At 35.5% G+C, this 24,709-nt stretch overlaps 4 protein-coding genes and 1 long non-coding RNA gene across 20 annotated transcripts in view; 3 read left to right on the plus strand and 2 right to left on the minus strand.

Annotated features, from left to right (window-relative positions):
- The window catches only part of LOC115242672 (cytosolic carboxypeptidase 1-like), a 39,733-nt gene extending 32,870 nt beyond the window's left edge, over positions 1-6,863 (plus strand). For 3 of the 4 annotated variants that reach the window (XM_029819147.1, XM_029819146.1, XM_029819145.1), the window contains exons 15-16: positions 2,818-3,070; positions 3,402-3,665. In XM_029819147.1, coding sequence (XP_029675007.1) covers positions 2,818-3,070; positions 3,402-3,530 — 382 coding nt within the window. In that variant the 3' untranslated portion in view covers positions 3,531-3,665. Of the gene's footprint in view, positions 1-2,817; positions 3,071-3,401; positions 3,666-4,336; positions 4,490-4,767; positions 4,913-5,199 lie in introns of those variants that run through there. The other variant, XM_029819148.1, reaches the window with a different exon arrangement.
- On the minus strand, positions 6,626-15,682 carry LOC115242674 (mitochondrial uncoupling protein 2-like). 2 transcript variants are annotated; one of them, XM_029819150.1, is made up of 6 exons: positions 15,545-15,682; positions 12,247-12,732; positions 12,042-12,163; positions 10,048-10,157; positions 8,073-8,285; positions 6,626-7,921 (listed from the first exon to the last, which is right to left on the minus strand). In XM_029819150.1, the coding sequence occupies exons 2-6, from the start codon at positions 12,364-12,366 to the stop codon at positions 7,536-7,538; spliced, it is 951 nt and encodes a 316-aa protein (XP_029675010.1). In that variant the 5' UTR covers positions 12,367-12,732; positions 15,545-15,682; the 3' UTR covers positions 6,626-7,535. The 2 variants fall into 2 exon arrangements, with proteins under 2 accessions (XP_029675010.1, XP_029675009.1); XM_029819149.1 differs by having other exon boundaries at positions 8,073-8,288.
- A 118-nt stretch (positions 15,683-15,800) lies between these two features.
- Positions 15,801-17,651, plus strand: LOC115242678. 5 transcript variants are annotated; one of them, XR_003885088.1, is made up of 3 exons: positions 15,801-15,940; positions 16,811-16,918; positions 17,005-17,521. It is a non-coding gene; the product is annotated as an uncharacterized LOC115242678 (long non-coding RNA). The 5 variants fall into 5 exon arrangements; XR_003885090.1 differs by adding an exon at positions 17,552-17,651 and having other exon boundaries at positions 15,843-16,918; positions 17,005-17,469; XR_003885091.1 differs by lacking the exon at positions 16,811-16,918 and having other exon boundaries at positions 15,804-15,940; positions 17,002-17,521.
- A 755-nt stretch (positions 17,652-18,406) lies between these two features.
- Positions 18,407-20,126, minus strand: LOC115242675. Of its 2 annotated transcripts, XM_029819151.1 has the most exons (6): positions 19,983-20,126; positions 19,590-19,803; positions 19,301-19,507; positions 19,100-19,229; positions 18,662-18,993; positions 18,407-18,560 (listed from the first exon to the last, which is right to left on the minus strand). In XM_029819151.1, exons 3-6 carry the CDS (start codon positions 19,496-19,498, stop codon positions 18,459-18,461), a joined length of 762 nt encoding a protein of 253 aa, XP_029675011.1. In that variant the 5' UTR covers positions 19,499-19,507; positions 19,590-19,803; positions 19,983-20,126; the 3' UTR covers positions 18,407-18,458. The 2 variants fall into 2 exon arrangements, with proteins under 2 accessions (XP_029675011.1, XP_029675012.1); XM_029819152.1 differs by lacking the exon at positions 19,983-20,126 and having other exon boundaries at positions 19,590-19,892.
- Positions 20,127-20,342: 216 nt separating this feature from the next.
- LOC115242636 (mesoderm induction early response protein 1) lies at positions 20,343-24,499 on the plus strand. Of its 7 annotated transcripts, none has more exons than XM_029819072.1 (6): positions 20,344-21,030; positions 21,176-21,311; positions 21,405-21,484; positions 21,573-22,634; positions 22,908-23,035; positions 23,246-24,499. In XM_029819072.1, exons 4-6 carry the CDS (start codon positions 21,582-21,584, stop codon positions 23,880-23,882), a joined length of 1,818 nt encoding a protein of 605 aa, XP_029674932.1. In that variant the 5' UTR covers positions 20,344-21,030; positions 21,176-21,311; positions 21,405-21,484; positions 21,573-21,581; the 3' UTR covers positions 23,883-24,499. The 7 variants fall into 7 exon arrangements, with proteins under 7 accessions (XP_029674931.1, XP_029674932.1, XP_029674930.1 ...); XM_029819070.1 differs by lacking the exon at positions 21,405-21,484 and having other exon boundaries at positions 20,344-20,728; positions 20,833-21,030; XM_029819071.1 differs by lacking the exon at positions 21,405-21,484 and having other exon boundaries at positions 20,343-21,030; positions 21,181-21,311.
- The last annotated feature ends 210 nt before the right edge of the window (positions 24,500-24,709 follow it).

The following is a 24,709-nucleotide window of genomic DNA, read 5'->3' on the forward strand; positions in this document are numbered from 1 at the left end:
TTTTTGGTAATTTTTATATTAAATAATTTATATTAAATTTAATATTTATATTAAATAAATGTAATTTATTATAATTTATAATGCGCTCTTTTGCATAACGCAAAAGCATTTATAACGTACATTAGTGCATTACGCACTTCTTTGTGCATAGCGATGGCGGCGATGCGTTACGAAACGACGCTACCACGCTCATGTATGCGCGATATTCAAAGACGTGGAAACGGAGCCGAGATGAAAAGAAGAAAAAAAGAAACGTCCAACCACGAGATGGTTGCACGATCGAACCTCGGGATAACCCCGGGGAGAAAATGCTTGCAAGCTCATAGAAGACGGGACGGAGATAGATGCGAGCGGACGCGGATGATAGTAAAGTTCACGGAAGAAATACGCGATACACACGTAGAGGAAGGGCCCTAGGAAAGCAGAAGTTCCCATGATGCCCGGAGAATTTCGCTTTACGATCGCAAGAACGGACCCTTCCGAGTCCTCGCGCCTTCCCGCTCTCATCTCTTCCTCAATTTCTTTGTCGATTATTCCGAGAATTCTCGCTAAGATCCGATATCTTACGGTTGTTTCTTCGAGGAGCCGTTTTCACTATTTTTTTACTAGAGTTTTATGCCATATTTGTGAAGATAACGAGCGAACTTGAGTCGATAAAGATTTAACGATTATTGCTTATCGTATCTCGGTGATAAAAATCTCGACATTTATATGAATAGCCTGCACTTGTAATTGATTAAAGCATGTAAAGGCAATCGACGATCGATTAAATCGACGATCGATTTTAAATTAGATAAACGCGACAATCTCAATTATATTATGCATGAGAGGATTCGGCATATGTGTGTGTGTGTCTCTGTTTGTTCCAAAAATATTCGCAATATTACGTAGATGTACGAGCGGTATCCTTTGACACGAAGTGCATAGTCCGAGGCGAGTCGGTCGGTTGCATATAATTTGTACAGAATCTCACCAGAGGTGAGAGAAGTTAGCAGTCAAGGCTTCTTCCTCGCAAAGTCATTGACATTGGCGGATGGCACGAAGAGAGACTGATGCTGCCCATTACATCGAATGGTTAATAAAACAGCGACACTCTCATTGTACAGATATTCAATTATCGTTTCCAAACATATGACTCATCGTCGTGAGTTCTTTCTACATTGGAGAACCTAATTATCCTCACGAATAAGAATTAAAGAGAAGAGTCCTAATATTCAGAAATATTTTCGAATTAAAATGAGCTTATATAATCAATTACGTAAAAATTTAAATTTAAATTTACTATCATGTACATATCATATATACAACATTTTGAAATTTTTAGATGGATAGCTTATATTTCTCATAATCTTGAGATCTGATTTTATTTCCTGAATTTAAATTTGCGAGGGAGTTTCGCGTTCGAACCTTACTCCGGACCCTTGGAAAAAAGAACCAAACAGAGACTTGTTTCGTGGATGTAATGCTCGCCGTCAGATGTTGAATGTTCTTAATAGCGTTACCTGACGAAGCGCGTTGCACGTCCCCTCGCGATTTCGTTTCGCTGCGCGTTCTGAGACAACCAATCGTTTTTTTGGCGTTGCTTGCGCGTGATGAGATGTATTATCTCGAATGACTGTCCTTTTTCGCCGGCTTCTGCGAACGCGGCGCGCCGGTGAACGTCCTCTCTTTCTCTCTCGACGGGACTGTCATCGGGTGTACGTACAACGTCAGCGTTAGCTGTCACTCTCGCCATGCGTGCTCATTTAAATCGCGTTATATATAAATAAATGTATACATATAAATGCTCCATTAAATGCCAAAGATGCACGTCGAGAAATTTTTGAATAATTTCTCGGAATTCCTGTCTTGTTCGAGGAATGCTTTAAGTATTTAATTAATATTATTTCACTCAAAACATGATTTTTCTTTAATCATCTTTATACCGGGGAGAAAAAAAAAACGAGTCTGCTTAATATTCCATGTGGATCGAGATATTAGTGCGGGACGATATGTGCGGTGTTAAGACAATAGCTATAATTCAAGCGACCGTCTTCATCGGTTGTCACCTGCCATGCCCCACTATTAGCTATGCGCGACGCGAAGGCGTCACTTCCTCCGACTCCGGCTTCCGGCCGCCGGAAACGTCCTTCTAACCGCGGCTGAATCCTTAAATGAAAACGATCTCTCGCGGGTACCTCCCCTCTTGGATCGCAAACGATATATTGAGATGAATAGTTAAGTGCATTATTGCATAATTTACCTATCGCATATACATCTATACACATAGATAGACACGTCTTATATATAGATTTCTGGGAAATCACCGGATATCGTAAACCTGAGAAGATATCTTAGGAAATTGGTTAATAAATAATGCTTGCAAATTACTTCTCTCGGGTAGACGCATAAATATCTGGAAACTTGCTGCGCAAACGTTCGCAGACGTTAAAATTATTTTATCGCGCAGTCGCTCGAAACATACATGCATTCTTCCACGGCTGGAAGAATATCGAGATGGAATGAAACCGCAGAAACGAGCTGAAAAAAGCTCGTTATATGATCAGATATGTTACATCAGAAAAAGCTAGCTTGGAATTTCCGGTCTTGCATAAGATAGTTAATGAAACGTGATAAGTTTACGGTCGCGTACCAGCGTGTAGTGTAGAGCGAAGATCATTTCTGATAATTTCAACATTTTAAACGTTCGCGATCGCACCATGAACGACAAGGTGTCCGGCTAGAACCTGCGCGTTCCGTCTGCTTATGCATAAGATTCTTCGATATATGTCGTCCCCTTTTAACGTTCTTACAACGTACGGCTTTCGTTGTCGACAGCAATCGTTACGGTCTGACGAACGAGGACCTGAATCGACGCTGGAGCAATCCCAATCAGGTGTACCACCCGGTGATCTATCACACCAAGGGCCTGATGGAGTACTGCGCCAGGGTGCTTCAGAGGCCGCCCCACGTTTTCGTCGACTACCACGGCCACTCGCGAAGGAAGAACGTGTTTCTGTTCGGTTGTTCAAGGTCGGGTTCCTGGAGCGCTGCTGACAAGGCGAAACCGGACCAGCCGGTGCAGTATTTGGTAAGGGAATCGACGGAAGAGGGAATCCGGCTATAGGCGATATTTTTAGATTCTCCGCTCGCGTGCGGATCATTTATCTTATATTTACTGGCCCGATCCAGTGGACGTTTATCACTTTCAGCGACTGTCCTTCGTAGCGCGAGCTTTCGATTTACGCGAGCAATTTACGCGTCGACAGCCGCGATTCATTTCGTCTCGCCCTGAGAATGTCATTAGTCAATTAGCGATACCGCGAGAGAGAAGTTTCCCTTCTCTCAAGACGTCAGGATTTTCATCAGAGTTACCGAATGCGACCTCGTAATAATCCTCTCGCGCATTCGTTCTGTATCAGATGTTACCGCATCTCATGCAGAGGACCTCATCGGCTTTCGCTCTGCCACTCTGTTCCTTCAAGGTTGAGAGGAATAAAGAATCCACCGCCAGAGTCGCTGTATGGCGGCAGTTGGGTGTCTCGAGGTAAAAGGATTATATTCTGGGCAGCGATCCGATTCGCAATGTGATTCCTTAGCAGCGTCAAAGTTACTCGAGGCAGTATTTGGAAAACGCATCTAACATGAAAGATCTCTTTTTCGGAATTTAAATCGCGTCTAGTAATTTACGATCAACATTAAAATTAATAGCTCCATAAAACATTTTTATTTAAATTCATATTTGTATAGGAAAACTAGCAATTTACGCGTCGACAGCCGCGATTCATTTCGTCTCGCCCTGAGAATGTCATTAGTCAATTAGCGATACCGCGAGAGAGAAGTTTCCCTTCTCTCAAGACGTCAGGATTTTCATCAGAGTTACCGAATGCGACCTCGTAATAATCCTCTCGCGCATTCGTTCTGTATCAGATGTTACCGCATCTCATGCAGAGGACCTCATCGGCTTTCGCTCTGCCACTCTGTTCCTTCAAGGTTGAGAGGAATAAAGAATCCACCGCCAGAGTCGCTGTATGGCGGCAGTTGGGTGTCTCGAGGTAAAAGGATTATATTCTGGGCAGCGATCCGATTCGCAATGTGATTCCTTAGCAGCGTCAAAGTTACTCGAGGCAGTATTTGGAAAACGCATCTAACATGAAAGATCTCTTTTTCGGAATTTAAATCGCGTCTAGTAATTTACGATCAACATTAAAATTAATAGCTCCATAAAACATTTTTATTTAAATTCATATTTGTATAGGAAAACTGATTTTATATTTATATATTTTTAATCTAATGCAATTATATGAATAATATAAAAAAATTGTCAATTTTAATGATTAATGTTTCATTCAAACAGAAGTTACACGATGGAGAGCAGTTTTTGTGGATGCGATCAAGGCACATTGGCCGGATTGCATCTCGATACAGGACATCTTAAAGCCATTGGGACAGACTTTTGTCAAGCTCTATCCATGATGAAGGACGGCGGTGACGATTGGGCTGTCGGAAAGTACGTGCAACTATATCTCGCTTTCATTTATCTTTATAAGAGTGAATCTAATTAAATATAAATTCATAGTTCACGATTGATAAAATAAGTCTGCTAAAAAAAAAAACAACATTGATATATTGATAAAAGATCCAGGTTTTAATATTTTGTATTCAAAAAAGGAAAAGCACCTCCGAGGGCCATATTGTTAGTTTGCGAACTGTTTCTTGAGATCTAAATTTTACTCTATTATTGATCAAGATAAAAGAATCTACAGATTGATGTGTTATTCGACATAGCTCGACGGAACAGGCCTGTTGCCCGAGAAAGTGCGTCTTACGAAAATCGCGGAAGATTCCAAAATGTATTCAGGATAAACACGCTATACATCATACTACGGCACTCTCTTAGCAAACGAGATAATTAAACAATTGCGATTCTAAGGCAAGATTTATGTTTGATTGTACGTGTGCCAATTTAACGCTTTCACTAAATTGTTTCCTGTTATCAATAGCTTGTGTTATTATCGGTGTTGAACTAATTTATCTTTACTGACAATAACAACTTAAGCAAAGAGAACTGTCATTTCTCTGTATGGTTAAATAATCATTAAACATATATACGTACTTATTGGTTTTTAAGTTAAATGTTAAATCAAGCCAAGTTTGTTCGTTCGGTCTATCGTTTAATATTGTTACATTCAATATCGTTAATTTTGTGTCTTTTTTTAGAATTCCTATGGAAGGACATCTCCTCGAGGAGACAGGCTGTATAGATGATGAAGAATGTTCTGATAGCGAATCTAATGAATCCGATTTTCAGACTTAGAAAGTTCCGCACTTTAGTCAAGTATCAGAGCAATTACGAAATTCATTATTCAATTGTCCGCACATAAAACTAAAAAGTTGATATAAAGATTATATACATTTCTATTCTAATAATATAGCACCAAGTGTGTTGCACTTTACAAAGGGAAACATATCTTAAACAACGTTCATTTAAAACTGGTAACAAAGTTTAACCGCTACCTCTTATGAAAATACTATTTATGTCGCAAAGCATATTTGTACGTATTTTGAAAATTGAATATACTTTGCAAATCGAATTTTACTGTATAAATAAAATTATGCGCTATAGATTTAATACGCGTGAGAGGGCTACTTAAGTTAGTTATACATGGCTGCGTACAATTATTTAACTAAAAAAAAAAAAAAATAAAATTTAGGTATTTGATATATATTATTTAAAAAAATCATCATTTAAATAATAATAACATATATAAAATTTTATATATTTGAGAAATTTGAACATGAAAAAAGCAAATATTAAACGATATCAAAGATAAAATAAGGGAGTTGTATCATACATTCCCTCATATTGTACCTCGCTCTATACTTTGTATACTTATCGTATAAATATATAAATATAGTAAATAAATGTTATTGAACTCTGATTACCTGTAGGTTTACGAGACTTCGCCCTGATCCGGTTATCTGTATTCAAATACGGATTACGATATCTTAAGTTCTTGATGAGGCCTTATATGTGTATCAATATAACATTGATTGCAAATTTTATAATGATATGAGAATAATCTGAACAATAATCGCACAGTAAAAGAATTTAGAAAATCAATAAATTGTTTTTTAATAATTTAGAAAATAAAAAACTAGTTTATGTACTAATGTAATAGTCTCAAAATTTATTTTATTTTGCTTAGATGTGCTGAGTAATATTGGCATAAATGGTTATCTTGTATCACGTAATAGTGCAATTTTAAATTAATTATAAATACAATTATGAAAAATATTGCAACATAGTATTACCAATAGACTAATTTCAATCAAAACTCAAAATTTGATGACAGGTAAAATATAAATTACAATCTGATTTTACATCTCTATATTGCAAGATTCATGATGAGATCGCTTTTTCTATCTGAAGCTGTTTTTTTAATTATTCGTCAAGCAAATTGGAAAATCTTATTCTTGGTATAAGAATTTACCTCATAATTAAGCATAATCAGTCATGTAATGCTCGTATAGTATACTTGTATATGTCATTTTAAAATCGAGCACAGTTATCGTCATCGAAAGTCGGCGATACGTTGCAAAGAGCAAATATATTACAAAACGACATTTTGGTATAGTCGTCTTATAAGGGTTGGGAATGAATGTATTTCATTACAAATAACGAGTACATCTAATGATAAATATGTAAATTTTGATAATAGAGGATTTTTTTTAATGCTCTACTGCTCGCAGATTAAATTATTTAATGGCAATGTCGTCGATAAAACTACAATAAAAATTGTGCTCTGTATAATATTAATTGACTAAATTATATTGTACGTGCAAAAAATTGCGCGCTACGTCTGCGAATTAATTAATTAAAGCAACATTGAAAAAAGGATTCGTTATAATACATAGTTGCAAATTCTTTGTGAGACTCTATCTAAATTCAAGCAAAGACATGGAAATGATGTTTTATAACATTATTGTCTGTTTCATTAATGATGCCCATGTAATCATCATTCAGTCTACCTCGCCGAAATGGCCTAATTGCTTTATTATAAGTATATAAAACGCATAGCCGAACTTGGTTACATACAAATTATTAAGAAATCTCCACTGTCTCTACTAAATACATACACTTGTGCACATTTAAATAAAAGTCGCATTAGTAAATTGAACATGAAGTTATATAGCCTATTGCTGTCATTTCTAAATATATAAATAATTTCTGTTTCAAGATTTGATTAACGATCAATTAAATGGTGAATAATTCAGCGATAATGCGCAAATATATATAAAAGATGCAGAAAAAAGAAGCAGTAATGTGGGGACATTTTTCATCATCATTAGCCGGAATCTTATGATTAACACGTAGTACTTGCTGGCGGAATAAGAATTTCCGATTTATCTACATTTGATTTGCACATGTTTCATGTAAGCAACTGCTAATTCTCTATAGAACATGTGAATTTCGATGAAATAACGCAATATTACAATGGGATCTTCAACGTTGATTTTTCACCGCAAGAAATAATCGATGAACAAGGAGACCTTTATTCGATGCCATGCCACTTCTTCAGCTGCAATTTCATTTGCTCGTACGTCACCCAGAGTACGATATTCCAGGAAACCAGACGCGTGAAACTCGGCACGAAACCCTTGTAAAATGCGGATGGGCCCTCCTGGACGAAGGTCCTGACAGCACAGTCTATCGCGCCTTTGTACTCGCCGGCTGCGCTGTTCATGTAACGCGTCTTCACCACATCCACAGGACTCGCCGCCAAAGTGGTGCAAAGTCCGGCCACCGCCGCGGCTGTCAAGTGACATGGTATCCCGTCGCGGAGATAGCCGCTGACCAGAATGAGATCCTTGATGACATCATAACAGACTATCTCCGCCACGTTCACGATGGCGTTCCGCGAGATGTTCGGCATGGTTCCTGATGCGTAATGAGATAGCGTTTCAATTATTTCAGCGATATAAAAAAATATGCTTAAAGGCTATTTCGAATAATTCTACAGAGATGAAAAGAAGAGGGAAATCTAGCAAAATTATGCAAAGCGCGGGAATATACGATGATTATTTCTCACCTTTCCAAAGACCTCTCGCGCCCTCCACGTTAGCGATATTCTTGTAAGCCTGCAGAGTGGAGCTATACCTCACCGACGATCGCCCATTATTTCCAGCTTGCAAGCGGACCTTGACGACGTCAGTCGGCTGAGCGAGCAGCACCGCCAAAGCGCCTGTTGTGATCCCCGCGGCGATCCGCACACCAATGTTTATCGTACAGCTTCTACTATTACCTGCTGAAATATAAAAACGAACGATGAAGAGCTATGGCGCTGTCATGGAGAGGATTCGATGGATAGATTAAAAATTAATAATGATGCAGAATAGGACGGACGCGGGTTGCGCGTCGGCCGCTTCTTATTGATTCGTTAAATGTTCTTAATTATAATCAATGTCTTTTTTCTTAACTAGATGTCCCTATTGTTCTCAAGTGTATAATTTTTTCTCAGAGTTTTTAGCTTTGCCGTTAATTACAAAAAATAGAATGTTTTCATCGTCGAAAATACAAACTGTCGCGTCGCGAACAAAATAAGACTCATCGATGTAATTAAGACACTAACTATAGTAAATAAATTTCGAAAAAATACGAAAAAAATGCGATACCAAGAAAATTTAAGCTCGATATTACAAATTCCTTTTCTTTCACTTGTCGAAAGCATTGTCTTGTCTGTGCATGCCCCATTTACATACAAAGTGCATATAAATTATAATAAGACTATTATCAAATAAATATGTAAAGTATACAATTTACATTCAAGATAAATTATCGATAATTACGCGAGTCCAAATCAATTATTTATCGCTTAAAATTAAAAAAGAAAATATGTACGAATATGTACGCATTATATTGGAGCATGCACACACAAGTTGTAAACGACCCCTAGAATTCTGTGAGTTTATTTTAATAAACATTTTAACAACTGTCAAAAATCATCGAAAAATGCACGAATAATAAGGATACCAAAAATCCACCGTGGAAATATGTATAACGATTAAAAATCGATAAATGTATTAAATCGAGCCAAAATTGGGAAAAGTTTCAGCGATTCGTAAAAAAGACGGAGAGACTATCTTTGAAATTATTACATCTAAATAAATATATTACAGGTTTTTGCAAGACAAGATGCTACGGCATTTTGTTCGAATGTCATTTTGACGAATCGGAACTTTTTCCGAACATAAGTGGAGTGAAATGCATAAATATGTAATAATCATCGTTCAATGTAGCGAGTTACAAAAAACGTTCGGATCCCCGTTTGATAGATAAAGTATATTTTTGTTGTGCTGTCGTTAATCTATTTTAGCTTTCCCATTCCCACTTCCTTACTGTTAATTATCTTTCGTTTTACCTCCTTTGGTCTTTCAGCCTCGAAAATGACGAAGATGAAGAAGGACACGTTTTGAACATCCCAGCCGAGGCGATCCAATTCGCGCGTGGAACTTGTGAAAACTTTCGCCATGATAAAACGAGCGGCCGATATGATAATTCACCATTTGTGGATATGTGTATCTGTTTATATATATGTCAGTGTTGGACGACATTTGAATAAATGAACAATTTATTCGGTATTTAAATTTGCTAATACTTAATTCTTAACATTTTGTGATTATTAATAATATTTAATATATAATATAAAGTAAATATATATATTTATAAAGTTTGTTGTTTTTGTGTGGATTTACTTTATCTAATACTTTGAAGACTTTCTCATAAACGTAAAAATCTCTGCAATTGTTATACGTATAATCTCATTTTTGGCAAATATTTAATCAAATATAATTTTTATCATTGCAACTTTTTTTTGTAATATTGTCCAACACTGTTACAGTTGTATGTATTATACGTATATGTGTACATGTGTGCTAAAATGTGTGCCTGTTTATATATATACGATATACGTGTGTAATATTATGCAAGTGAAATCCTAACGCGCGGCTACTTTCGTATATCGCAGAAGGTATATTATGAAAAAGTTAGGAGTTTACGGGATGTACCGTCGAAGAATCCAGCGTAGAGTGACTTCACGCTGTCGTAGAGGCCCAACCGTATGCTGGCGAAACACATCTGTCTCTGGAGTCCCGCGGACAGACCTCCGTACAGGCTCCTGTAACCACCCTCGCTCAAGCTCACCGCCCTCACAATTCACCCTCAAGCGCACATCCCCAGGGCATCTTTCTTTACACATTTCTCTCTCTCTCTCTCTCTCTCTCTCTCTCTCTCTTGCTCTCTGTTTCACTATGTCCTTTATTGTATTATTTGCCTTTTATGTATAAATATCGCGTATTTTTTTCTTTTTTCTCTCCCCCTTTTCCTCCTTTTTTCATTATTTGCGTAATTTTGCTCCGCTTTTCTTTTATAAAATCAAGATCATATGTTAGTGAAGTGATTTATAGATCGGAGACGCGTGAGAGAAAAGAGAAGCGGCCCGAGAGCCGAGAAATAAACGGGAGAGAGCGTGCATTCATGTCAGCTGGCCATAAATTGTAATATTATTATAGAACAAAATCCAAGACTCAATCGAGGAAGGTACCGGTGATCAGAAAAGTAAATCACTGCTAGATAAGGTAGACAGTACAAAATCAAAAAGAGAAACTGAGACAAAAAAGAGAGCAGCTGCGTGAGAACTTAAGAGAAACATATGATGTAAGAGAGATAAGCAGATTGTCTCTCCCGGTTATCTCATCAGTGACAGTTACCGAAACATAAAAACGTAGAAAAATTTTGCGATATTTCACGTGGTGTATAAAAAAGTTTATACAAAATGTCACGTATCCGTCCGTATTATATCACAACTCAAATTATCTTGCAAAAATTAATAAAGAGGAATTTATAAATATTCCACATAAAAGAAAGGCAGTAAAAAAATAGTTTGTCAAGTTTCGCGAATACTATAATTACGAGATATAAAGGAGAGACAGTCTACGTGAGAAAAAAAATAAATTAATAAGAATAATAAAATGGCAGAAAAAATCTCGGTAAGAGTGTCATCGACAAGGCTTGTTATGCTTATTTTGTTTTATATTTTTCAACTTTCTCGTCGGATTAGTGATAAATTTTTGGAAGTTGATTGCATTGCTTCAACTATCTTACGTTACTAAATTTCTTTATGAGCATCGAAAGCACTTGTCCATGACATCTGATTGAAAGGCAAAATTGAAAATCATATTGATCCAGAAATTAATTTTCTAGATAAACTTCCCAGAATTTTAGCGAAAAAGCATCGTTATGCATACATGTGCCAGATATGGAGCAAAATTTTGATGGAAAGCACGATTATCGCGATCATTTTACATCGATCCTTCCTTTACTGACATAAGATGGAGTATAAACTGTTGAATAATGATCGATTTACGTCATAAGGCTTAAACAAAGGCATTCTACATGGCATGACAAACTTGCATCATAAATATATAATGTTACCACTGGAATCACAGATCATTAAAAAAAAAAAAAAAAAAAAAAAATAAAAAGAAATGTGACAAAAATAAGTTGCTTTTTACATTTTAATTTTGAATTTAATTTGCAACTATTGAAATTTGTAACTAGACATTTAATATTAATTTCTAAATTAATTTTTATGCATACATTTTCTCTTATATTTTTAGCATATATATATATATTTTATATCCATGCTTAATTCAATGACGAAAGGATCGATCAGCTCAACCTGGCACACGCCGGAACAAGAAGTCTGGTTAATAATAATAGTCTGTGTGTTACAGAGTACCACATATTATTATTTCAGAGAGATTGATACTTGAATGTGAAATAATTATTATATCAACGAGCAACAGCTCTATAAGCAGTTTCAATTTAAATGGAATCATCGGTCAGGCAAGAAACCTTATATTTATAAATCCATGTACTATATATACATACATACATATGTATCGCGATATTTTATATACAAACGTTAATAGATTAAATGAATGGTGTTTTACCTACCATCGCGTCTCTTACACTATCATTAGGATAATGAACAACGTACCTTGCGCCTTCGAATCTAACGAGGTTCCCGATGGTCTGGAACAATCCCGGCTCGCTCGCTCTTACTGCAAAAACCGGACCTTCCGCTGACGCCAACAATAAAGCTCGTCCTGCTCCCGCAATCTTGAAAAATTATGATTTCAGTCGTGGAAGAGAGAAAGAGATCTTACGGAAAACGCGATAGCGAGAATTATTTTGCTGCTTACCTGCATTCTGACTTTGGCGGTGTCCAACGGAAAGGTAGCTAAATCGGCGATGCAAGCTGCCGTGCCGGCGGTAAACAGCTTCAACCCAAGTGAAAAATCTTCCGACGTTCCTTGCTTCATGATGCGTTCGATTATCTTTTTTTTCTCTCCCTTTTATTATCGCTGATGCGTGTAGTTAAAGGTGCACGGTATGTGTAGGACAGTGCAAAATTCTTGAATAACTTCTCCCTCGCGTACGATCCCGCAAGTTTGCTCGTCTTCCTCCAGCGGGAAATTCCTTTTGTTTTCGTTACAGGCAAAAGATTCTATGTACACTATATACAAAGTCCTCCAGAGGACGGCAGGAACCTTCAGATGTTCATGAATTCAACGGTGATTTTAAAGATACGGTTCCCTGAAGTGATCGGGATAAGCGTGGAGTCCTCCCGATCGCGAGCACTCGTGTTTAATTTCCTGATAGTGAACTTCTTTATACATACTATTCTCCTGTGAACAGAAGCGATGCGAGAGAATCGCCGGTACAGTATTCCGATACAAAAGTCAATCGATGCGATCGAATCGAACGCTGTGGCTGCTATTTTTATTCTACAAATGGATATCGTGCCGGGCTTCAACAAAATAAAACGATCGATAAGCGCGAAAATATATCGCAACGTAATCGGCCAAAAGTAGCAGACTCGATTGCCTGTTATCAAGACCCATCGACCGTTGATTAGCATCAAAAATCTATACTTGCAGATGTTCGTTTCGAACGAAGTACGCGCGCGATAATCTTGGATTATCTAGATAAGAATAATTAAGTTAATATTGTACTGTGATGTTAAATGATTAATCCGTTTCCGCTTGTTATGACGGTACGTGTCTCACGATTATGACTTGATACTACGACAGATCTCTCACAAAATTATAGAAGCGAACGTGACGCCGCGTCGGAGGTATCTCTGTTTCTGCGCACGAAGAAGTTCCGGCACACCGAAATAGAACACCGAGAATTAAAAGAGAACTACGATCGACTTGGTAGTTCGCCAACGAAAGAGAGACTTTATTCGTAATGGTTGTAATGATTATCTTTTGGGTGCCTAATGGTATTTTTTTCAAATAAATATGTTGTCGTTTATATCATCTTGACCTTCAAGTATTTGAATAAGTGTTAGGTAGTAAGAGATCATCACGGTGCTTAAATCATATCTTATACAGAAAGAATTGTAGTGATAACAATTGTATACTTTATATTTGAGAGTCACTGCATAAATAAATGATAAATATAGATGAGTAGACTAAATAAGTGGGATAAGGTGACGCGTCCAGAGTTCAAAGAACGCTTCGAAACGCGATTCGCAGACTTTGTTCGATCGTTTTGTTTTGCGTTTATCGAGTCATACGACTGATTTGTTATTGATCTTAAGTAATAAATTATGCAACCGCACGCGTTGTATACATACAGTTTGCCGCATTCGATCAATTAAAGAAATTGTCGTCGGACTTCGAACCACCGTATTGTTTTAGAAGGTAAATTCGAAATCGATATCTGACGTTATTTGACATTAATAACAGTGTTCCATTTCCTTGTTCAATTTTGATGCACATAATAAGTTAATTAGATTATCCAATTGACTACGATGTTGTTAAAGTATATATAGATATCTACGCGAATAAATCACCTGTGAAAGTTTTAGTAAGTTTCTAGTCCAAAATAATCATCGTGCTTCTTGGAATTTACTAACACAAACGCGATGCAAAGCAATAAATGTCATCGTGCTCTTAAAGAGTATAGTACAAAGTCCACGTTCGAAATATTTTCTTGCCGTGTAAATCTGTGTCGCCGTCGATGCCGTGCCTCCGCAACGTCACGCGATGTAAAAATATTATGTTTCTATTACAAAAAAATTTAATCTAAATTATTATTAAATTTTGAAATAATAAAATTATTATTAAAGTTTGAAACAATAAAATTTGCAGAAATTTAAAATTATTTTATCTCAAGGCTATCTTTATCATAAAACTTAATTTTTACATAATTTTCTTTCTTATGTCGCTGAAATATGACAGAAAACAAATTTAATAAAATATTATTTTCCTTTAATTATAAACTATAAAAAGATAATCGTTTGCTTGTTATTCTTCTTTCAAAAAAAAAAAAAAAATCAGGATAACCTTCGAAACGCGGAAAATTTCGCAGTATCCTTGCGCGAGAATACGTCGATGCGAAACGAAAGGTACGTATTGATTATTCCATTGTGACAGGAAAGCACAGAACACGCGCATGAAAAAGATATCAAAATATTATCGGCTACAACATAGCAATATCATCGATATTAATAAACAATATCTCTCTCTTTCCGTTAATCTCAAAAAAAATTTTTAAATCGTTATAACGCCGGTCAACGTTAATTAATTAAATAATGTGTCATTATGTCTATTTTATAGCCATTATTATGATCTAGAAAGAGAAACGCATTCTTGAAAAGAGAAAGTCAAATTGAGCTGAAAATTGATCGGTGTTGCTGACTTCAAAAATACTATGAAAGACATTTTTCGAAAACTTCTTACGGTTCTTTAATTGCGAACAAAATCAAGTATTAAAGAAACAATATCGTACTAATTACAAAAAATTAATTTTTAAATTAAATTAAATTTTTCTTTAAATGCTGCAGAATCAATAATGTGTTACATTTATTAAGTTAATCGTTGGTTCACTTTTATCGTTACATTTTTTCGTTATATAGTCAAAACGTTCAAGGAATATTTGCTATGAAATCATAAATTAGCTAAATCATGTAAGAAATTAATAATTTAACAACTGTATGTATACATCGCAAATAAGTTTGTAATCAGCTGTCGCGTCTCACGAGTTTGATACGATAAATGTCATGAAGCGTCATTTACAATCCAAATGTCACTGGACATTGATTTTTCGCCAAGTGGTCAAACCCAATATGAAATGAAGAATGTCACGCGATACATATCGTTGACACTGATAATCATATCTGCCTTTACACTATGACTAACGTGTATCATAAGCGACCTTGAAAGCATTATATGGAATATAACGAATTAATTAAAATATTTCAAAATATTGAGAAGACCGGTCTCGGCACTAATATATTCAGAATATTTAATAAATAGTAATATCTTTAGAAGCACAAAAAAAAAGAGAGAACATCATTTAGTTTTCGAGGAAAAAAAAAATATATAAATAGAAATGGGTAAATATGAAAATAGATGGTATATATGTCGATTTCGCGGCTATTTAATATAAATTGTAAAATGAAAAAAAGAAAAATCGCAGATCACTTACCAAGTGTACAGTGAGTGAGTAACAACACAACTGAAAGGAATTACGAGAAAGCACCGTTTATACCGGCTTGCCGACCAATGGCGGAAGTTCAAAGTCGATGCCGTCCAATGAGTAGTCGTCCATGGCGTCATCCTCCACCAAGGAACACCAAGCTTACAGAAATCGATAATTTCTAGAAGCGCGGCTGCAGTCATATGACCGGGTGAATATGCGCTCTTCGCGGGAACAAGCCCGCATCCCTTTACTAGGGTGTCGAGAGTGTTGCATCATTGTGGAGCTTGGTTGCGTAAAAGTTGGATCTTGAATCAAAACAAACAGTTGCACAAAATTAGAAAGACAGATATTTTTCTCATTTATTTCGTATTAAATATTTTTAATAAGCTTAATTGCCTCAAGGTGCATCATTTATACTGTGCTATACAATATATATATTCATTCCTAACCGAATCTACATGCGTTGAATATTGACATTTCGTGACGTTTAACTTACACGTTTCGAAGGCTTTAATTCGGTGACATAATCTCTAATGACATTATACAAGTTCTTATGTAATAGAGAGCATTATGTCAGTTTTAACAGATAAAAATGGCATGAGAACATCTGAATCGCAATTAATTGTCTTGCTTCATATTCATCTCTTTGCCACTTTCTTATTCCTTATACAAACTAAAATAGTAATCCCTACTCAATTATTTTTATGAGATGATAAATTTTTTTCAAATATTTAATAATTTTTCACTTCTTCGGTAAAAAAAAAAAGCGAGTTTACGTGTTTGTAAGGAATAAGAAAGTGGCAAAGAGATGAATATGAAACGAAACAATTAATTGCGATTGAGATTGTTCTATGTATGTATGGCAGCAATAGAAGTTGTATATATAATTATTTTCATTAAGAACTGTTTATCCAATTCGACTGGTTAGATTACCTCTATTAATACGCATTACGACACCTTTTGTACTTTGAATTTGCAATATCTCGTGAAATTTATTAATGTTATACTGCTATACCAAAATCATTCTAGTAAAATAAAAATAATTTTCAAATTTCATTATGTTGTAATGTAATAATAAAGTAAAATTTAAACATTTTTATATTTAATATATACACAACTCACAATCAGACAACGCTGACAAAACATGTATAAATGTATAATTTATAAATATACAAGATGTAATTTAAATATTAGAATAGTAAATGAGACTGATATCACAACAAAAGAAATATTACAATGTGCAATATATGAGAATTTTTCTAAAATTTTCAGAATAATTATTGCGAAAGAGAGAGAGAGAGAGAGAGAGAGAGAGAGAGAAACACCAGACCATTAAAAAAAAAAATTTGCTATGTGTATTCACATATCTATATTGTTCATGTATGTGTATATGTATTCATATTTATATTGTTCATATGTATTCTTATGTCTATGTGCAAAACAGAACCTGTGATTGAATTTAGCAGATTATCATAGATCGCGGCATCTCTTTATGACTTTTCACGATTCAAGTGTCAACGAATGGCGATAATTATCGCCATGTGGCCCTCACCATGTGTTTGGCCATCGTTATGTACGTCGCCACCGGGGCATTCAGTATAATCCAGCAGTTCTTCTCGATGATCAGCGTGTTCCTATTAACTTTGCTAGGTAGAGCAATTTTATTAGTTGGTCACATAACGACAGGAGATATCCCCAGAAGACGTCAAATTGTCAATGAAAGAAGAGAATTATATACAGATTCAGAGGAGGATCGCGTCACCATGAGTGGAGCATCCTTGAAGTCGAGGCATTCTTTCGAACAAGATCTGTCACCGTAAAGACGAGTCGTTCGATCCAAAAGACCTCTGTCTCTGTTTAATACATATCATCATCTAGATCGGCATTGTTTCAACTAATATTACATAACTCGAATTTGTATGCCAGTATGTGTATGTATAATATCAATTCTTTTACTTATCATCATTACAATGATATTACTTCTAATATCGTGAATACTTCCTTCACATACAGGTATTGATTATATGAAATATTACGCAAGAAATGGGCCGAAAATATTGCGTATATCCATATTTCAAAAATACAAGAATATAAATTATATACTCTAAGACATGTATTTTTCTAAAATGTTGTTGCAAAAATTTAACTGTTAACACAGAAAGTTATATTAAATAAATAACTGCAAAAATATAAAATTTTGATGTAATAACATAAAATTGCGAGATATTGCAAATAGCTGTTTAGAGTGCACCGTAAAAAAAATTATAATTAATATTCCAATCGTATTTATCGGTAAACCATCGCTTGTCTCTCTCTTGATTGATAATTTATACAGGCCAATAAAAAAACAGTGTCTGTTTAGATCGTTCATGTGCATTTTAACTATGATGCCAATTTTAAGACAAATTTTGTACTCTTGTTATTGTACAAACTAATTTGCGTTTTATATGATATTCTTCAAATATTAATGTACAAAAATATAACTAACTTAAACTTACAATTAGAATATAAAATTATGAATTTCAGGTTTTATTAGATATATTAAATGATAAAAGCCTTATTCCTACTCATAATTTTTTGGCTTGCTTGGGTATTATTCATTAAAATAACTGTATATATTCTTATAATATATTCTTAAAATTTAAATATAATATTAGTTTTTTAATATAATGTGAACACTTTTTTATATTATTAGAAATCGTTTTTTTTTACCAGAATATGTTTCATTTGCATTAGCATTAAAATAGAGTATTTTATAACATTTTCTTCTTTATATAAAATTGTCTCAAAAGAAAAAAAAAAAGAGATGGAGTATATAAAAAAAATACCATTTTTATCCATTCTATATAAAATTATTTTATGTATAGATTATATCTATATTATATATTTTATGTATAGATTATATATATATATATAAGATTTACTTAACAGGCAAAGTAGATACTACGCTATGAGGCGTTGTTGGTCGAGAACCGGCAATAGAATGTGTTGTTGATGCATTTAGAGATTGCATTGTACCAATCTGAAATAATAAAATTTCAAATAATTTGGCAACTCATAACGATCCTTTATCATATATTATGATTACAATGCAATTAATATAATAAAGTAAATATATCATACCCGCAAATGAGCAAGATCCTCTAATCTTGTTAGATCATGTAATTCAAGATATAAAGAATACACGATAAGCCAACCGTATGCAGAAATGCAAATAAATATTGTCCATAAGAAACAGATCAAGATATTATAGGCGAATATCATATCATTTACAATGCTAAAAAATATAAAAGCAAATAGTCTGAAAAGAGTGAATACAGCGAAACTATATAGCCATGGTACTATTTTCTTTTCGTATTCTTTCCGCAGAGCTGTGATTAACATCAAAGAAGTTACAAAGACGACCATTCCACCCAGCATAGAGAACAATGCAAATACGATCAACGCATTACGAACTGGAAAGAAATAGATCAATAATACATATTTCTATGAGCTATTTGAACTTATGAAATTATTTCTCTATACAGTTATATCATGTTTAAAATTAGAAACTATATTTACCATGTTGATTGCCCACATAAACAAACTCATATGATATGATATAATATCCATAATGTGTGGAACCAGGCGCAGCTTGTGACAAACAGTAGATATCAAAAATAGCTGTACACACTGTGAAAAAGGCTAGACACTGAAAAAAATATTTATTTCATATTATTTAAACAATTTTCAAAACAAATGTTATCTCCATTAAATACATACCAGTGAAAATATAGCAGTAAACATAGCACCTCTTTGAATATCGAGTATAAAAGCATGTGTTAGTTTCGATTTCTGATACCATGGAATTTTTACGCTGCGAACAGACCTTGACGATCTGAGATTTGCACTGCTGCGAGTAGTTACATGAGAATAAACAGACGGTGTTCCCATGCTGGGAGACTTCTTTCCATGATGCATCTTGACTCACTTGCAAACAAAATCAAGAACAATTAATCAAGTATCAAACAATATAAGATATTCATTAATTCAATAATTTATTTATACTCACAAGTTATAGAGATGTTTAAACAGTATTGCAATGAGTTTTTTTATAAGTTGCAATGTGTGTGGGTGTGTGTGTTATCAATGATATGTATTTAATATGTATTTAATGATATATAATTCTTCTGGAATACACACATATACACACATATACACACACACACACACATCAAATAAACAGATATAGCAATAGCAAATATTGCAAATACTCAAGCTGATTTCTGCATGGATTCATATATATTTCATTAATAATTATATTACGCCCATAAATGCAATAATAACGGTTATATGACAATAGCATAAATTTAATAAAAAAACTTGTATGAATATGATATATATGGCAATCTAATTTTTATCAAGGATTTACGATTTTTATGATAATATTGCACTAAACGCTTACAAATTATATGCACATATTTCCATATACATGCATTCAGTTATTCAACTTGTATACTCGTAGTGTATTGCAAAACTTTCGTGTAAAATCACGCACGCAATGGACACGCCTTGTCAAATATTCAAAACGTATACACCTGTAGGTGTGTATGTATCACCACTCGCTTGTATGCAATCATTTATGAGCATGGCTAAAGAGTATTAAATAGAGTGGAAAGTCTATCGTGTAATATCATCTTGACACTTCATCCATTCATTGCTATGGATTAATCGTACAACAACCAATCATGTTACGAGGAACGCGTTACTTCCCAATTCTGGAAGAATCTAGACATTCGCGGTAATAGCCGTAAAGACGCTTTCTCGATTATCGCATTCATTTTCGGAACATACACAAGCCGAGGGGTGAATGCGACGAATATAAATAATGTAGTGTGCGTCTTTTAGTTAAAAAGTCGTTTAATAATTAACGATTTATCTGTATGTGCTGTACGTCGATGTTACGAATCATGCTCGCCCGATGAAAAATTGTGCCTTAAAAAATTCGTGACATTTCGATTGTTCGAGTTGAGAGAAAGACAGGGGTTTGTTGTTACCTGTGAACGAGGACAATAGGGTAGGGACTCGCAGTTTCTCGGTATTTGTAACCAAAAGAATTGACGAAACCTACTATCCGAGAGAGAAAGAGTACCCGGTGACGTTTTACGAAATGTCAGTTCCCATTATGATAAGACTGTACGCATTAGTGTTGTGAGTACTATTGTGATACGAATGTCAATCCAGTTTGAGGTTAAAACCCACAACACTCTATGTAAACGTATATCTAATTTTATCCCGCCTACATTGGACAATAGAATCAAATGTGATAAGTTATAAGGCCAGCCTTTAACTTGTCTACCTTTTATGCCAGAGGAATGGTATGACGATGCAGGCTGTTGGAAAATAGTTCTTGTACATTGTGGTGATCCATTCTGGTGTATCGTCTATGCATTAATGTGTGTACACCATTTGTGTTATGTTTCAATCTGAGTGAATAGAGAACGTAAAATCATGTAAGTATACGTCCATTTATGTAGCAATTAATATAAACCTCATAACATCCTTTCATACGTAAAGAAAATTTTAAACAATATTAAGAATATGATAAAGAATAGATTTTGTAACAGTGTTATTTGTAACAATGTATGTTTCTTATAGGGCAGATCGGGATTATGATATGGGTCCTGCAACAGAAATGATGGTAAATGATTTTGATGATGAACGAACATTGGATGAAGAAGAAGCGTTAGAAGGTAGTGAAGATTCTCACAACGAGTTGTCCAATTTGCAAAAGGTATATCTCCGTTAATATCTGAGACTGTGCACTTTGTATATATGTATACACATTTGTCACTCTGTAACAAAGTTCTGATCCCGACTATTCTAGGATCAAGCCTGAGAAATGAAAAAATCGAGCCCATAAATAATTACAATTATGATAAGTTTCTGCAACACTTTGGACTCAAAGTGCGTTCTCGTAGTGAGATTCCATGTTTAGCCCGTAAAATATGCTTGATGTAATAATGATCTATTTTTCTCTGTCCCCTCGTGTAAGGAAGGTGATATGCCACTGAAAGATCTACTTGCCATGTACGGGTACGGTGATCCCTCGACGGAGAACTCGAACAGTTCCGATCACATGTTACTGCCATCTGGAAGTGGTGATCCTGAGACCGAGGAGCATTACTCGGATAAAGGTGACAACGATGCGGACGACGATGATGATGACGACGAGGCCGATGCGGCTAGCAACGAGCCGGATCTCAAGCAATTCTACACAGAAATGCTGGTGAAAGGAAAGGATAAGGCGTCATCATTATCAGGATCAACAATGAAAAGCAATAGCAGTGGTGGAGTAGTCAGTAGAGACAATAGGAAGCGTAGAATGGACGATGACGAAGATGATGATGAAGACGCCGAAGCCGAAGAATGCTCGATGACTGACACTCGAAGTGGAAACGGAAAGAAAACTAGATCGTCGCCTACGATAGTGAACGCTAATGCTGTTACATGCGACGGTATAGTTAATTTAGGTACAGCCAGTGTTGCCGACAGTATTGTCGAAGAAAGTAGCGCCAGTGGTGCGATAGATGGTCCAGAAGATAGGATAGTCAGTGCGGGAATAGGCAGTGGCAGTTCGAGATTGTTACGAAGTGTTTCAAGGCCGCAAAGCGAGGAAGAAGAAGACGATTGCGACTACAGTCCAGATGAAGAAGAATGGAAGAAGACAATCATGGTTGGTACTGACTACCAAGCAGCAATACCAGAAGGTCTATGTCGTTACGACGATGCGTTGCCGTATGAGAATGAAGATAAGATGTTGTGGGATCCCAGTCATATATCCGAAGAAGATACGGAAGAATTTTTGGAACGCGCGCAACTTCCGGCGGTAAAGGGTGGCTCATTACCGGCTGGATCTCATATTAGGGATGACGAACAGGCCTTGTATCTTCTATTGCAATGCGGTTACAACCTCGATGAAGCATTGCGAAGACGTCGAATGAACGTACTTCCTCCTACGGATGCAGTGAGTCTTTGGTCAGAAGAGGAATGTCATAATTTTGAATCTGGATTGCGCACTTATGGGAAAGATTTTCATCTTATACAAAAGAATAAGGTACGTAATAATCAAAATTTAATCTTTTCGTAACATAGAATTGAATGACAAATTGTTGCTATCTTTGTAAAATATAGTAAAATACTACGAGTATTATTATCCTTTTTCACATATGTAAAAGGAGAAAAAGATATGAAATGAATAATGTTTATCACATCATACAAAATTAAATTATTTGTACAAATTATTATAAATCATCTAGAAATTATTGAGATATTTTAGTGATTAATGATGAGTTGTATTGCAGTGACTTATAGCAAGAAATGTTTGTAGGTGAGAACAAGATCTGTTGGAGAGTTAGTGCAATTTTATTACTTATGGAAGAAAACGGAGCGGCATGACATATTTACGTACAAAGCTCGATTAGAAAAGAAAAAATATGCTCTGCATCCTGGTATCACGTGAGTATTTTCTCTATCGTAATTGAGCTTTATACCAAAACACAGAAAGTTTTGAAATAGAGATATCACATATGTTTGCAATCTATCAAAAAATTGAGTCTGATACAATATTTGATAATAACAGTACACCAGTTAATACACTTTACAATGTAATAGTTTTTGTTAATCTAATTACTGCAAGCGTGAATGACAGAACCATTAAATCGCAAGCAGGGACTATATGGACCGATTCCTGGAGGAACAAGAGGGAGTGCGAGATCGCAGCAGTTCGCCTAACGTCCATTGTTTGCTGTATGGTGACGCTAAACGACAAAGATCCAGCACCAACGTGATTAATAATGACGAATCCAAATCGACAGAGCCTTGGGATGGAAATGCTGTCGATCCGTTGGCAGAGATCAACGGTCCAACGGCGCCGCCACCACCGCCACCTCCACCACCACCGCCCTTGGTAACGTCGGCTGCAGTTACCATGTCCTCCTCAATGTGCAATTCCAGCGCTTTAACTACACCGACGTACTGTTCGTCGTCAATTAGTCATCCAGACTGTCCTTCGTCCGAATCGGGTTGTGCGAACTCGCTAGCAGACCGCTGGAGCGACCTAGCGTCTCGAAGTCAACCTACCTCCTCCGTCATCACAACGATAACGATCAATACTACCACAGCTACTATGTCTACGACAATGGTTACAGGCCTCGGCTCGACAAATACAGTTACTACTAGTTCCACCGCCTCTGCCGCTGCTGTCTCCAATAATTACTATCATCAGCGAGTAACATCATCTAGGAGCAATGATTCCCACGATACACCCTCACCTGAGAACATTTTACCTCATTTGCCCCCTTAGCGTCTAATTCGACCTTCAGGTGTTCAGCCTGAAAGGCGGCGGATGTCTTTACGCGGTGTGCCTAACTCGGCACTCACATCATCGCTAATGTCTTAACGCATAATAATATTCATTAATATCAAGGATTATATTTTTATACCGTATCGTAATTATTCATTGTCCTTAGCACGTGAGTGCATAATGTTATATATAGTAATGCGGAAGATGAAGGAATGTGCATTTGCGAGGAAAAGAGACTAAAGTATATATATATATTATATATATATATTGTATGTAAGATTCAAAATAAAAATTAAAGATAATTAATTGAGCGAAAAACGAGCGGGGATTACTGTAGCTTTCTCTATTTTTCTTCTCCCCGTTTCTGAAGAAATATTCTAGAAAAAAGGTGTATTTAGATTGAAATTGATATCTCGGTTGAAACCGTAATAGTTACAGTCAGTGAATCGACAGAGAACTGAAACGGCATCACATGCACCATTATTGTAATTAATATGTAATTCACAATTTGTCCAAAGCACATCTCTGTCTTTGGATTGGCAATAAATTTGTAAAAGACGAAATCTCGTGGAACTTGTCAGTTCAAACCAAAATAAATAAAAAGTAATAAATGTTCAAATGATGAAATTTAAATGAAAGTCAATAGAAACAGTCGTTATTATTTTAATGTAAAGGATACGCGTAAATAGCGATCCTAATAATTCGTTTTGTCCCTCGTTAAGTAGTTGGCTGTGTATAAAAACGTATACTTTGTATTTTTCACGTTTTTCTTAGAAACTATTTAAGAAAAACACGAAGTATTTCTAATTAACTGGATATACACATTA

Source organism: Formica exsecta, unplaced genomic scaffold (assembly GCF_003651465.1).
Source record: "Formica exsecta isolate Colony F162 unplaced genomic scaffold, ASM365146v1 scaffold614, whole genome shotgun sequence".
Lineage (NCBI taxonomy): Eukaryota > Metazoa > Arthropoda > Insecta > Hymenoptera > Formicidae > Formica > Formica exsecta.